The sequence below is a fragment of the Contarinia nasturtii genome, unplaced genomic scaffold (assembly GCF_009176525.2).
Source record: "Contarinia nasturtii isolate CC-2019 unplaced genomic scaffold, AAFC_CNas_1.1 Cnas_scaffold_129, whole genome shotgun sequence".
NCBI lineage: Eukaryota > Metazoa > Arthropoda > Insecta > Diptera > Cecidomyiidae > Contarinia > Contarinia nasturtii.
In genome coordinates this window covers 3,114,222-3,130,716 of record NW_022197486.1, presented here as the reverse complement: position 1 = coordinate 3,130,716, position 16,495 = coordinate 3,114,222, and the positions used below count along the sequence as shown (strand labels likewise).

General features: G+C 33.0%; 1 protein-coding gene across 6 annotated transcripts in view; it reads right to left on the bottom strand.

Moving 5' to 3' along the window:
* Positions 1-2,445: 2,445 nt before the first annotated feature.
* LOC116345116 (scavenger receptor class B member 1) overlaps positions 2,446-16,495 on the bottom strand; it is a 64,315-nt gene continuing 50,265 nt past the window's right edge. For all 6 annotated transcript variants that reach the window (XM_031774240.1, XM_031774249.1, XM_031774232.1 and 3 more), the window contains 6 exons: positions 15,385-15,637; positions 5,074-5,247; positions 4,808-5,000; positions 4,181-4,556; positions 3,245-3,366; positions 2,446-3,087 (listed from right to left, as the gene is read on the bottom strand). In XM_031774240.1, coding sequence (XP_031630100.1) covers positions 2,713-3,087; positions 3,245-3,366; positions 4,181-4,556; positions 4,808-5,000; positions 5,074-5,247; positions 15,385-15,637 — 1,493 coding nt within the window. In that variant the 3' untranslated portion in view covers positions 2,446-2,712. The remainder of the gene's footprint in view (positions 3,088-3,244; positions 3,367-4,180; positions 4,557-4,807; positions 5,001-5,073; positions 5,248-15,384; positions 15,638-16,495) is intronic.

The window sequence follows — 16,495 nt, the reverse complement described above, 5'->3', positions numbered from 1 at the left end:
TGTGCGGAGCCTTACAATTTTTATTTCACAAGCGACATAGTGTCTGCGCATTATCACTGATAATTTACCTTGGTTTTTGAAAACATTGCCTGCAATTCACTGATTTTCCATTCACTAATCACATTTGAATCAAGTTCTTTTCATGGTTCAGTCTAATATTCATTATATTACGCTAAAACTAAATAAAAAAATCACAATTTTTCTTGTTCGATTACGCACACACTTTTCCTTGTTTTTTATATCCTGAAAATGCGATCTGAACTTTGGACAACAATTTTCTCATACGAATTGAACGCACGGCGCACAATGAATAAATAAAGGTGAAACGAAAAAAGAAAACACAAATCGAACGCGAGATGAAACAATGACGAAAGCATTGACAAAAATAAATCAAATCCATTGAACGATAAAGTATGGTGATATGAAAGAGAAAAAAGACTTTTCCGCGAAATGAAAAACAGACTGAATATATCATATGATCATTGTTTATGCGACTGTGTTTTTCCTACGAAATGAAACGATAAACGAAAATTACCTTGGCTTTTCTACATTTATCCACTTCAAAAATTTAGATAGTCTACTGTGCGGCGTTTTTTTTTTGCAGTCACCAAGTCTCCATCTAACAGAAATGAATTCAAATTGCGAACAAATAAATATTTATTTAAAACATAATTCGGACTTTGAAATCAAAAGTATGCCTAAAAGCAAGAGAAAATAAACAAACGACGTTAATTTTTCTTTATTTTAATAAATTACTTGATGTTTTTATTTCCGCTTCAAATGTATAATATGTTTTCTTTATAATATTATTATTCATTTTCCCCGAAGAAAAAAAAATCTTAATTTTTCCGATTTGAACTGAACACAACAACAAAACGAAAAAAATTTCATATCAAAAGTAAAAATTGTAAATTGGTTGTCATTAATCGCCATTCGATCACGATCAGAGTGACCGCACAAAATTCACTGTTGCTGGGAAAATTCAATTTCATTCATTTATTTATTTGTTTTGTTTTCGTTTTCGTTTTAAATCGTATTTTGCCATTTTGTGTGTTTAAATTTTACTATGTATTTTGTATGTACAAAACGAAATCAATTAAATTTATCGCTTACCCTTAAAAACTAAGTACTTATGTAAGTTTCATACTTTCCTCCGTCAATTTTATTTTTTGTTTTTAATATTATATAATTACAAATGTAAATTCTATGCAAAGATTTTATTTTACCGTATTCTCTTACAGTCTACGCAGAATTTTTTTATTTTGTAAATTGAAAAAGAGAAGAAGAAAAAAAAACAACCAACGAAAAAAGTGAATTAAATAAATGGAATGTCTTTGAAATAAAGTCGAACAAAAAAAAGTGGCAACACGAAAAAAAAATCGGCTGGAATGTTGCTTTCGAGATGGAATTACCGTAGTCTTTGTTCTTTTATTGTTATTATTACATTTTTTTTAAATGAAAATTTTGTCTCGAAAAAACTTCCCTTATAAATGAATGTAAATTAACCTTAAGGCACATATCCAGTGAATTGAGCGTTTAACAAATGATTTATTGTCGATTTTTCTAAATATTTTTCTATCTTTGTGCATACTTGGACGGAAAATACCCTAAAAACAAATCCCCAATGGAATGTATGTATGTATATTTGCAGGAAGACAGAGTTTTCTATTTTTCTTTTATTTTTTTGAAGAGAAAAAAAATCGTTCGTTTTAAGAAGAAATTTTTTATGATTGTCGATTGTTTGAATTTGATCACGAATGTTGAATTCGTTTCAATCCTGCTAGCGCTTTTTTTCAATTTTTAATATAAATTTTCATCATTTTCTTCTTTTATTTTTCTCTCTATCTCTCAATAATATGGCGATTTTTTAGTTTTCTTCTTTTGTTTAAAAAAAAAAAAAAATGGAGCATAGCAAAATTATTGTAAAATATCTGAAAGTGTGGGTGCGGGTACGTGCAGTATTTAATTTTCCTCATCTTTTCACAAATCGTCACAAAATAAACAACTATTATAAACAAATTGATCAAAAAAAAAATTAAAAACATAAATCAATATTTTCTTCTCTGCGGATGTAGAAAATGTCCATTAAAATAACTGAACTAATTTCATTCACTAAAAAAGTGACCTTAAACAGATGAAATGTGAGAAAAAAATTTAAACAACCATAAATTTAATGAGAACGAGGAGAATCGTGAATTATCAAAAGCGAATAGAACCAGAATTTTAAATGAATAAGAAGAATAAAACGAGGGAAAATGACCGAAATTAAAAAAAAAATTAACAAAACTCATGCTTAATTTTTACAATATTTTTTGTTAGTTTTTTCCTCCATTTTTTTCTCTCCCATTCGATACACTTTTTTTGTGTGCATTCTACACCTGTTTAGTTTTCTGTTTAATTGATTGTTTAAAAAAGGTAAATGGTGACAGAACATATATTATTTTCTTTTCGGAATTTCTTTCTATCGTGTTTTTTTTTTATGTCCGTCAATTCACCAATCTAGGCATTTGTTTTTTTTTGTGAGTGTGTGCTTATGGAGCTTTGCCACTTTAAACCGAATACTAAATTTACCATATAGATATCATTTCCCAACAACCGGATTGATCTTGTATTATTGCTTGTTCGTAAGTGTTGTTGTTGTTTTTTTTTTGTTGCTGCTAGGCTTTGTGTTCTAATAATTACTAATCAAAAAAAAAATTATAGAGCATCTATCTAATATCGTTTGTGTTCGCTCTGCGCTTTCTTTTTCTGCTGATCAACAGCCGATGTGGCCAAGTAATTTGAAGCCAAATGCAATGTGCTTTGTCGATGTGATCGTCGCACCAAACAGGTGACAGCAATAACTAACAACAATGCACCAACGATGAATAGTACCAACATCAATGTTGAACGTGCCTTTGGTGGTACTTGGGTGGCCAACAACATTAAACTGGTTATTTCCTCTGGCAAACCGTCAATACCTTCTTCGAACCACAAAATTGGGAAAATTATATCGGGAAAATTGGCCACTTGTTTGATATCGATGACCTGACTGACAGCCAAATTGATTTGAACACGAGCACGTGCACGCAACGATGTTCCCATTTCCTGTGAAATGAAGGTAATAAAATTGTGTCATTTCGAAACGATTTTCATTATACAAAAGTTGATTGCCCGTGGATCAATGTGAAAATTTCATTAACACTGCCGGTGTATTCAATAAAATCTCACACTCATTCTCGAGCCCATTCAAATTATCACTTACGGGTTGAACATCGATGAAGAATTGATGCTTTTCCTTTTCGGGTGGTGACATACCCTCAACGGCTGAACGAAGACTCTGGTCACCCATGTAGAAATGTGGGAAACTCAATAAGATCGGTGAATCTAAACATTAAACACAAAAAGCACAATTTAAACATCAACATATGATACAAAATATTAAAACTTTCAAGTGAACTCATCAAATGTCGCCGGAAAAAAATGCTGATTGCTGTCTAACTTTTCAACAAAAAAAAAAAAAATTCAATGCGATCATTTATCATTGCGATTTTTTTTTCAATGAATTTGTTGAAGTGAATTTTTTAGGAAGCGATAATTTAAAGAGTGCGCCCACTTCATTTGAAAGCACTTAAAATTCATGTACTATTAACAGTAATTTGTTTGTCAAAAATTTTGTCAATTTGTTTATAAGAGCTTGTATTTGTTTGGGTAAAGATGGTTTGTGTGTTTTTGTTAAAATTATTGACAAACGAGGAAATAAATCTTCATATTATTATTGACAAAATTTGGCAAGTGTTTTTTTCCTCCATAAATCGGTCAAGTACTTTGAATCGGTTATCGATTCAGCTATATTTAATAAACCTTCGAATAGAAGCATCGTAAGTAATTCGCTTTTTGCTTTAATCTGAGTCATTTTTTTCACGAATTTGTTTTTTTTTTTAATGTATTTTGTCCAATAAGAGAAAGAAAGAATGGATCGTTTTCTTTGAATAAACCGAAAGAAGTGTGTTTTCATCAAGAATGCAAATATCAGACTGCAACACAGCATAAATATTTATTTTCACTTTAAGTGCTCAACAGTTAGCATACAGCATTCAATTCCTTGTCTTTGGACAATGTCCTCATCCATATTGGTGCGGTCAATGTGCTTTTTCTTTTTATAATAAATGAAATTAAAACTACTTTAGCAAATATTTACCGTATTGACATGCTGAAACGTTGAACATTCCGTGTGGTGCGCATGGTGGTCCATTTGGACAGAAGCAAACATTGTCTGGATTATTTTCAACGGATGCAAACACTTTTTCCGATGGTGTAAAACGATAGCCGGGCACATTGTTGCGTGTGCTAACTTCCTTTTCGAATGACAATGGCAACAGGCGGCATAAGTCTTTGTCATACAAATGTAATGTTGTGTTTTTGGTGATATGTGGTGGGAAAATGGAGCCATCGGTTCCATTCAAATGGTTGCAAGCGGGTGTTGACCAATGTGGCAAGTATTCAACACCATTGTACTTGTCGATAATTCCGAACTGTGTGATATCATTCACTCCCGAGAAAATGGTTACACGATCCTATTGTTGTCATTTGTTGACGAAACAAGGAATTAAAATTTAATGTAATAAACAGCAATATATATATAAATGTGCGAAATGAAAACATTAAAAGGTGTAAATTGATTGTAGTCATTGAAAAAGAAGTAAGCGACTTTATGATAACACTGTCACAATGCAATAAAGTTAATTTGTTTACCAACTCAAAGTTAAAAATACAAAATGGTATATAAAGTGATTTGATGTTGTTGAATAAATATTTATTATTTTACCGGTGATGTGCTATTTTTGCCATATAACACGCCAAACTCTTCGTATGGTAGCTTTTGCTCCTTTGGCACAACGTCTTTAGCCAATTTCAATAGTGGATCTTCATAACCCCACAACAATTGTCCAACTGATACCTCGACGAATGGTTTTATCTTTAAAATATCCATAATACTGGCCATCGCCAATCGCAAGAACCTATCAATTGAACAAATGAATCGATTGAATATCGAGGCCAGAAATCGAAACGTTAAACGAATTATTAACTTACCGTGCTGCATGTTTGCTCTGTGATGTGGCGCTCAACATTGGAATATTTGGCACGATAACAACATCGTCCTCAGAACCATTTGAGAGTTCTTCGTTGAAGATAAATGTTTTCTTTTGATTGAAGCTAATTGTTCCATTTTCATTGTGAACAATATTCACCTTTTCCCATGATTCACTGTAATAAAATCGAGAGAAACAGAAAAAAAACATTATTTATAAATAAGTTCAACGATTATAAGTTAATTTATAACAATTGCAATTATTTTGTTTTTGCTTTGTTGAATCTCAATTAATTCCACTAGCTCATCGAACATTCTTTATTATTTGCTTTTTAAACGAAACTAAAAATACATTTACAATATATGCATTTTTTTCTCTGTCTACTCTCGGTCACCAATTAAGGTCCGGTTTTTCGCCGATCAAATAAAAAAAAGTTCTTAATAAATTACATTGCGCGAACCATATACCAAATTAAAGAGGAAAAAAAAATTATTAAACTCGTTTATCAGCCTTATTAAACATTTTTCATTCTCTCTCTCTCTCTCTCTCTCTCTCTCTCGTTCATGCTCCTTATATATTGCACCCTATCTCAAATCATTTTCGCTCTTTTTTTTCTGAAAATTTCTCGTTCTCCGGTTGTTACTGATTTTATTCATTAGCAAGACAAAAAATAAAGAGAGAATCGAATTGAATCTTCAGCGTAATATATATTGCAAAATCGAATGCAATTGCAATTTATTAATAAATGTAGTGTTGTCTCTGATTATTATGATTGTTTTAGTTAATGCACCTCGTTTACCCTGATTCAATTTTAACATTGAACACAATCACAGATCACTTTTTTTTGCTCTCTTCTGTTTTGCAATTGCAAGTAGAAAATGTAACAAAATTGTGAACGCTAGTCGTCCTTCTTTTTTCTGCATAAAAATAATCTAATTTTTTGTATTTGTCAATGTGCTTAGGCGCACACAGATGCAATTTAATTACTATTTTGCTTTTGGTTTATGAACAAAAAAAAAAACGTTCGCATATATCTTTGCCAAAGTTCCATCGTAAATTTGAAGAGAAGAAAAACAGGAATTTTGCGGTTACCGTAATCGTGGCCACTTTTGAAATTGCATACATTTGGTCTTAATATGGTCAAAAAATACAAATGAACGCAGAAATCATAAATCGATCGCAATTTTGTGAATGCAAGATCGAGCAGCACAAGTGCCCATTTGATTTTTTGTTACTTGCTGCAGGCTTCAATATCGACAGGTAAACATACAGAGTGGTGCTTATTCGATCAGTTTGCGATTCGATTGGATTTTGCAATCGAAATTCTTTGCAGCCATAACAAAAACGGAAAACGATTCTAATCTTGTTTCAAGAACAAGTTTTCTCAGCAAAAGCGCAACACAATCCAAAATACGTTGCTTAATTCCATTCATAGAGGGGGTAAGTCAACACTTGTTTTTTTTTGTCAGACATACCTTTTTCCCCGCAATTCGAACATATTTAATAAACTTGAAAGTTAAAAGAAATGAACAAAATACAACATCATTGAAAGCTAATTGATGGGCGCAAATTCATGAACAATCGCTGATTTCTCTGCTCGGCCCCATCACACAATAGGCATGGCAAATAATTTGCAAGTGAAAAAAGAAAACGAAAATCGGTACACACACGGTAGAAAGAAATGCGAAGCCAAAAAAAAAACACAATTGCATTTTTAATTTGACTACAAAACGATTTGCTTAATCATCTTATTCAAAATAAGTGCTTGCGAATACAAGTCAGTTCATCGTCGATTAATTACTTTTTGATGTGTGTGTTCAATGTACTGCTTGCGTGTACTCTGTGCAATGTACAGATGAAAAAGGTAACAAAGTGTTGCCCAATTCCAATAGCTCACAAGTGCGCGCTCATAACTATCAAACAAAACAAAAAAAGCGGAAAGAGAAGAAGCAGTGAAGATAGTTTTTTTTCTTTCTGTATGAAAATGAGTAAATCCACACAATATACATTTTTTTTTGAAGCACAATGAATTATTGTTACTTCAAGATGAACATCAATTGAGATTTTTGTGTTTGAGGTTTGTGTGTGCATCACGTTTGTGCGGTTGCTCTCTGTCATAGGCGCGTCTGTATTTGCGGTGTGTGATGTAAATTTGCATATTACAACACCGACAAGAGATTTGCGGGGTTTATGAGGCTGTCTGTCGCATATGATCTTGTGTGTTAAACAATAAATCATTATGTTCGAATGGTTGATGACAGAGCAGTTGCAACTTGGGCTGCTCAAGCTTTCAATTCAATCAGTTTACAGCATAAAAGAGATAACAAGCGAGAGATTATTTCATCGGAGCCACACAGTTTTATTTTCATGATCCGGGTTGAATCACACGTCGCTTAACCGGACATCGCAAAACTATCAACGCCGATGACGACACAACTCATCGGCTTCCTCTTATTTTATTGGTTTCATATTGAATTCTACGAAATTATTGATGCTTGTTTTTTTTTCGTTGTTTAATCACGAAAACATTTTTTATTTAAATTAGATGTCAATTTAGAATTTTTGCCAAGTTATTTTTTTTTAACCTTCAAGCGTATTTTATCAATGCTACATTTTCCAATGTCGATTTATTTTCATTCATTTTAAATAAATTCTTTAAAGAATTTCCACATAATTCATTTAAAGCTGGGAAGGTTTATCAAATTGATTTTTATAACTTTAATTTTAAAATTCAAATTGCTTCTTTTCATTCCATCTTCTTTTTTGAAAAGATTTGCTGAAATATTTGAAGGATAAAACTGTTTTAATCAAGAGTAATGCGTGACCGAAGTGTCATTGTCTATTACTGTCATATTGAATGTCCAAGAATTTCAAGTCAAACGCACATAAATCAAAAGCCAAACGCTTGTATCAATAGCAAACGCATTACAAAACGGAATGAAAAAAGAAACCAGTAGAAAAAAAAACCGAGGAATTTGATTTTGGATTTTACCCGAATGAAGAAAGAACAAAACATGTGAAAACGATATGGTATGGGACGACGATTAAAATTCTCACACCTATTAACAAACACTTATCGATTTGGTAATTGTGTACACTGTACAGACGTCGATATCAATAGCAGTGCGATACCAGTAGAATCAACTTTCGAAATGTATTTGTGTGCGATCCTTTGGTTATTGCTGCTGCTTAACATAAAAGTTGGAAGTGTGAATACATTTCGTACATTTTACGTTTAGTTGTTTTGTGCGTCTCTCTCTCTTTATTGTTGAATATTAACATTGCTTTAAGCATTCAAGCTTCTTTGGCAAGTTTGTTTAAGCTATATTGCGCAAACGCATTGACTTTGACACAGTAAACTATTTGAAATGGTATACTCGTTTTATTAAAAGCGGTTTAACCATTTTGGAAACGGGTCGAGCGCACACAATGATGTTTTTTTTTGTTTGCAAAGCGCCACATTTTTATGATGTCCATTTTTATCAATATCTGTTGTTGTTTTTTTTTTTTCGAGAGACAAAATTTCAAAATTTAGCGCGCGAAGTTTTCTCTTTTTGACGGCAATTTAATGGAGGGTGAAAAATAGTGCAAGGTTTACAAGCAAATATAATTTTATAAAAAAAAGGTATCCATATTTGGATCGGTCGCGAATTGCAATTTGAGACCTTCAAATCAATGTGCCATGTAATATTTATTTTCCATTTTATACATCTGATTTTGTCGATCTGAACTTGCACTTGCACCCGCACCTCAAAACAGGATCTCATACAGTCTGTGTCAATAAATTTTTATACAAAATGACATATTTTTTTTCTTCTTTTTCTTCCATTGTAGGTGATTTCTATTTTTATACGAGTAATTGTTGCTAGTCGCTTGTGAGCCTGAACTCGAATAAAGAAGAAACGAACAAAAAGTCGAATGCAAATTGAATGAACCAACAAAAGCAAATACCAACCGTCGAAAGGCGAAATACATATTGATACAACGGAATACTTTGGAGATCAATCATACTCAAATAAATTACATAGTGAGCTATGTGCTCAAACAAAGCGCTAAGATCTGGCATTCGGTGTATTGTGTGCTTGCTAGCACACAGCGCACGATTTGCTTATGGCAATTTTCAGTATATACACACCCAGTATCATTGTTAGTGGTTATTGCAAATGAGAAATTCAAATCACGTCGTCAAACACCTCGACCTCGTGCGGCCGATAGATCGATCTGGCGCGTGTGCATCCGTGATTCACAACAAGTTGACAACCAAATGCACCATAATATGAAGACGAACAATGATGATTCAATCGAAATTCAACAATATTTGAATGGAATCGTCTGAATGTAATGTGGATTTTTTTGTAAAGGTTACAACATGCAGATCGATTTTCCTTAAAAAAATATATATTCACATACATTCAACCACGTATATCAAGAACGTATTAGATTCAATCCATGTGAAGTAATTACTATTTTCAATTATTGAATTCTAGCGCATAAACTTTGCTTTGTAAAATATTAGAAAAAAAAAACAACGCATTGCAAAGCAATTTGTTTCGATTTTTTTACTTTATGCCATAGAATTCAACCAGACTTAATGTCCAGCGCGTAAAATGCATGAGCATGTACGCGCAGTCGTTCGCACAGACACTCACTTTATAACTCATAAGTTGCACATTATGCTCGATTACATCAATGATAATTGTTTCATATAAGTGCATTTTTATCGTTTTTGAATTGCACAAGAGTCACTCCATTGCATCACATCCAGAAGCTTTATATTTACACGCGCTCTGCTGCAAAAAGTTTTTTTTGGTCAAACATCGTACGAGAATACAGTACATTCCTCTTTTCTGTCACTAAGCTTTGACATATGAAGCGAAAAAAAATGCTACGTTACTGGTTTTTTGTGACATCAAATGCACTTCTGTGTATATGAAAAAAAAACATATTTTTTTTCTCTCTCTAACTTGATCAATTATTTGCATAATTTTTTTTTTCTAATATAAAAAAATCATTTTCTAGAAGTACGATCATCGACCGTCTCCTTTTCCCAAGTGAGCACTTTGATGCCAGACGAAAAAAAAAAACTAACCATAAAAACCGCTCAAATTTGACCCAGAAATTGTAAATCAAATTACATATTATGCAAAAGCCATTTTGTATGCGATGTAAACTTTCACAGTTGTTCATAGTTTATGCGCGCGTACAATCGCTTCGAATTGGGTAAATAGTAACTATACAACATAAGCAGCAGGTTTGTAAATCGAGCGCGATCTCAATCCAAAAATGAACACTTGATATTTGTGAATCAAAAACGTCTTGCGACTGCATCAGCATTCGAACATTGCACCGTTGCTTCGGTGGTTCATTCAATGAATTGTGTGTTGCCATTTGCTGCTACCAAATGAATTCCATTCAATTTGCTCGTATGCGCTCGTATGAGAGCTTACGTTTTTCGGTTAGTCGTGACCGTTTCGGTTTAACATAGCCGCTAATTGTCGATTCACCGTTGACCGTTTTATTTGCACAATACCGCATCACTTCAGAGATCATAGTTACAAGAAGAAGAAGATTGGCAAAAAAAAACACAGGTGTTTGTTTTGTAATTTGGTCTCGCAAATTGATGAAAATCACGATTCACGATTATTTTCAAACCAAATCAATTTAAACACACAGTAGTCGGGCTCTTTTTCTTGTGCAAGAGTGGCAATTTTCATTCTTAAGGTCATGTGGATGAATGATCGCTTGTTTTTTCTTCGTTGTACACTAAAGTTTATCAAAAAAAGTTGACACGTGAACTCTTAACAGGTCAAAGTAAAAACTTTATACTCTTCTTTGATACAAAAAAAAAAAAGATTAATAGAAGATATATTATGAAATAATGAATAGTCAGCTCAATATATTATTAGAGTTAGACATATATAGAATCTCTTCATCTCTAGGGAAAATTAAAACCAAGTTAATATAAAAAACATAACATTATCAACAACTATTGCAAGATTGTTGATGTTATTCAAATAACTTTGTAAGAGTACTATGTAATCCAAAATTTGCCATCCGGATCGATCCAATAAGATTCGAACTTGATCACAAAAATTTTGCCCAGTATCGCATATTGTTTGTACGCGAATACAAAATATTCTTGTACGTACACAATAAAGTCGAACTGTGGGATATAGTATTATTCCAATGATATCTGTGCTCATATCGACTTGGATTGTATTTCAAATATTTCTTCGTCCGATGTTCTATTTATGCTGATTTTGCATACGTTGGTTCAGCAAACTACATAGCATTTGAAATAAACAAATGCAACGAATGAAACGAAAGAATGAAGAATGAAAATATTCAGCGCTAAAGGCTTGTAATCTACAGAATAGAGAAATAATATGAGTCAGTGTAAATATACAATGTGCAGAAGTACATTTTACTGTATACTGATATATCGTATGTATAATGTAAATATATTAAGCGCCCATATCTATGATCAGAATCGCGTTTTTAGAATGATCGTGAAGCATGTATATGAGTTAAAGAACCGGAACAAACGCGTGTGATTTCATGTGGTACATATGGCATAAGCCAAAACGGAACGAATGGTATGAAGCTCATTCGTGAAAAATAGTCCAATATGATATATTCTGCTCAGTCGTATTTTATTTCAGCATTTATTTTGAAAATGTCCACTTTTTTCTCACAGTCTTCAATTCATTGTTTTATTTTTGGAAAAAAAAAAAAAAAAATCATCATCACAATATGAAATCTTTTTGGAATTTATTGAAACACCAACTGGAAATCGAATATTATAAAAGCATTTCTCTTTCAGTTGTCAAAACATCGTTATTTTTAATTCATTCGGCTCCATTTTTGGTGACTTTGAATCGTTTCTGGCAATAAGCGGAAGAAATTAGCATTGTAAGTAATCTTCAGTGTGTTTTACATTGATTTTCATGCCAAAAAGGTAAAACAGCAACATTTATTTGAGATGTGATCATTTCGTGACACTTGACACCATTTGTGGATTTGCAGAAGTGTGAATGTCCAATCATTGACTAGATCGAAACATTTCCGATCCTATGTCTCTTGTATTTTGTTTTCCTGTAATTTGCTTGTTTCAACTTCAAACTGAAACCTTTTCGCCATTCCATGAATTGAGATTCGTCATTTTTGCAATTAGACTGCCATAAGCGCACAACAAACTGCAAATTACTCTATCCATATCACAAGATGACGGAACCGAGTCGTGCCCGCCGACATACACGAGTGCAATACCAAGTGAGGGCAAATGAGATATAGATAGTGTATGAGGTATAGAGAAATGAATGTAAAAAGAAAAAAAAAGATCAACTATAAGCAAGCAATAACAATAAACATTGTCCGTAATCTTTGTTTCAGGTAATATGGCATTGACCCGTCAACATTTTTCTCTCTGCATAAAATATACAATGCGAAAAACACGCCAGCACTCATGTGAAATGAAATGGTGTGAAAACAGTATGACGCGAAGAGAAAACAGCGAGCTCGGCATGCATTTCAGCTCAACAAAATTGATTTCTGGAGCTTTTGTATCACGCTTCATTTGCTCGAACATTCATCCATTCTTACATCCGTTTCTCTTTTATTTTGTGTGTGTGCGCGCGCGCGTGCGATAAAAAAAGCAAATGAATTGCATATTTTCGGGATTTATACTTTTAATATTAAATAATTGGCAATGTGGAATGATTCACATATTGGACGTTTTCATATCTGCACATCTGAAATTGTTAATTGCATGCAATGAATTATGTGATGTATGCATTGGTATGAGTTCCTTCAACGCTTCTTCTGATTCTTCTTTGTGTTCATTGTGTATAGCCAATGCTCTTTGTTAATGTCATCGTTTGCTCTTTTATTGCCATCGTTTGTGCCGTAATTCTCTGTTATCACCTTTGAAAGAATGTTGAACCTTTTTTCGCTGTCATTCTGTTGCAAATGCGATTTATAAATCCAAATGTCAATAAGCCAGGAGGAAACAGGCATGATTATTCGCGCGCGCAACACAGCATGCCACAAGAATATTTGCGTTTAAAACAGAAAATATATATTGTGTGTGTGTGACTCTTTATATTCTTGATTGTCTCTGTTTGTTTTTGTGTCTATGCACAACAAAAAAAAATATGCCCGTCATTATCACACGACAGGCTAATGTAGATGGTTTTCATGTGATATGCTTTCGCATCGATGTTCGCTGGTGATGATGATGGTCGGTCTTTGTACCGATATGCTAACAAATAGCGAGCTCATTGCGCTTTACATTGCGCTCGCATCGTTTTTTGCAACAGCATTCTTCCGTATATACGGCCAGATGTCTTGCAAATGTTGACAATTTATCGAATTCAATATTTGATTATTGCTGGCATTATCCCGACATTCCGATTTTAACGGGCAAAGGTACACTTGATTTGTTTTTATATAGTTTTTTTTCTGTATCTGCCTGCGCTTGGAACAGGTTTTATTTTTCATTTCGTTTATTATTCGCCCATCAATTTATTTGCTTACGCGTGATCACACAGCATTGCCTGAGACATGCAAAGTACATTCAGAAAAACAACAACCAGATTCAAGTTAAATTTATGCAAAATATCTCAAGTTCGGTGCAATGCTTAATTAGAATCATCTTTGCTGTGTGCATCAGTAGTAACAAACATCGATTGCGCGAATCATACACAAATTGTGAATGGAATATTAAATGAGCGTGCGATGACGGTATTTTTTTACTATATAGGATCAGCAAGCGTTTCGTGACCATGTGCCAAACACGCCGAATTAATGAGCTAATCACCAGTAAAATTAAATCGAAAATTATTATTATGTTGAATGTTTTTTTCTTTCAACCTGCCAAGTTTCCGGTTGATTGGATTTTAAATAAATTTCAATTTTTTTCTTATTTTGATCTTTACGAATCCGTCTGGAGTAGAAAAACAAGTCGTTCTTTCAATGTAGTGCTTAAATGGTAATTTTGATATGATGAGAAAAAAAATGTTTACCGAAAATATTTATGCACAAGTTTCAATGATTTTGCCAGAAATCTTGAATAAAATTTCAACAGTTTCAGAAATTTAAATACATCAAGCTTCGATAACGGAATACTTCTGTCTGTTTTAGAAGTGAATTAGTTTTTTGTTTCGCAATGCAAAGTAGCAAGTAAACACACTATGCTAATAAGTAATTACCAGAATTGAATAAAACGCCATAATTTAAATAAAATAACTGTCATCAATGAGGATTAATATAGATTTCAATCGAATTCCGGTAGATATTTTCCGGAAGAATGATTTGAAAAATGTTTTCTTTTTCCTTTTCAATGTCGCATTGATAATTATAGAACTAGAAAAATAAGCATTTCCCATAAATGTGAGGAGTTGGAGGAGTAGGAGGAGTAGCAAAATATAAAAATGATCTTTTGGTCATTAAGCGCAAAATAGTGTCAAATATGAAATGTCTTTCGTCAAAAAAAATTGTTTCTCATTTCAACATAATTTTTCTATCGAGCGTTGAAATTATGTAAATATACATAAAATTTTGTTTACATAAAAAATGCATGGCAAAAAATAGTGATCATTTTAATAATGTCGAAACGAAGATGATTAGATATAAATAGCGAGAGTGTAAAGAGGCATCATAAAGAAATGCGTTAATTGTTGACTGAATACGTTAATGTAGGAGGCATACGAAACGGCTACACTGTAGACGTACAGTAAAAATTGGGCACAATTTGAAGAATAAACGATGTGAAATATTTATTTTCTGCGTAAATTTGTGAAGATGACCAAAAATGAGAGATGACTTATAATGATGATGGCCAAACAATTAACATTTTTAAAAGTGGCGATTTTTTTCGCACGTTTTCATCACAATTAGTGTGTAACGGTTTTTCGGTGTTTGTCTATATTACATAAAAAAAACTTTTCACATTGCCGTCATCATTTATTTAACGAGCCAAATATCTTTTAAATTGAAAGCAAAAAAAAATAGTTTCGGCGCATGAATAATAAATAATAATCATCAGTGGCATAATTGAAGAAGAGAGAGGAAGAGGCCGTGATCTGAATAGAGAAAATGTTCCCTTTGTGTCCATCAGCATAAACTTTCATGTGGGTTCAGTTTTTATCTCAACAAATACGGTGGCGGTTTCTCACACATTCAACGACACCAAGAAAAAAGTGTGATTTACATTCTTCTTCTCCTTCTTCATTTCAGTAGCAGATCGTTTCGTTTTTCCGTTTGCGATTGATTCGAAAAACTTATATAGATATTCAAAAAAATGTATACTTACACGTAGACATATGGTCCGAGTTCGTCGAGTATGGGTTTGGTGCCATTGTTGAGGAATTCATCGGCATTTGTAACGTTGTAAACGTAGATCTTCATCATTGGTTCGACTGGCGGTTTCGACCACCATCCAAACGATTGAGCACCCGGCCGTAATGCTACCTGATGATCAATTACTAATTTAACTATTGCGGTAAATCCAAATGTGACTAGAATTCCACAAAGCAACAGGCATAGCGCAAATGCTATCACGAACCCTGCAACAAGAACAAAAAAAAAAAAACAATATTAATTAATAAATAGATGAATAAATCAACGGAAATAATGGCAGAAAAATGAGCCATTTCATTACTGTGATCCACTTGAAGAATTGAGATAAAAAAAAAACAACAACAAATAACAACGACACATGCACACTTAACGATTTACGGCTAATTGGCTGAAAATAAATGAAAAACTTCTACGGCTTGGCCACAACATTTGCGTTGTCTGCAAAACCAACACGAGTTTTTTATTAATTTCCTGTTCACTTTGTAAAGACAGAAACCTTCAAGCATTGTGTGTGTGAATTATTGAGAGTTTGGCACTACGTGTACTTAACCTACAAACAAATATGTGTTTCTATTGCTAATGCACCGTTTGATTTATTGTTAAGTCGGTTTGCTGTCCAAACCATTTAGTCTTCTCGTTTTCTATTTTGATTTATGATCAACATCGCATTGGTGATGACAAACCAATGGGAATATGGTCTACAATCGATGAGCTCTGTATGCTCATTTCTTGACTTCATCAAACCAACGATGAATTTAAACAAGACATAAATAAACACATCTACTTAATGGAGCGAAGAAAAAAAAGCGAAAGATTTAACAACACACCGTGCGAAAACCAGTGATCTTTTTCGTGGTTTCATTGTCAGTGTGCACTTTTTTTTGTATGTGCGCGAAAAAGAGAATTTGAAATCAGATTTTGGAAAAACTTTGATTCACTCGTTTTTGTTCATTCATAACGATGTGAACTAACGGCGGCAAACATAAACAATGACTAATTGTATAAGTGTGTTTGCGAGAATTGAACTATATCAAAATAAGTTATCGTTGTCGCCACACGGTGCC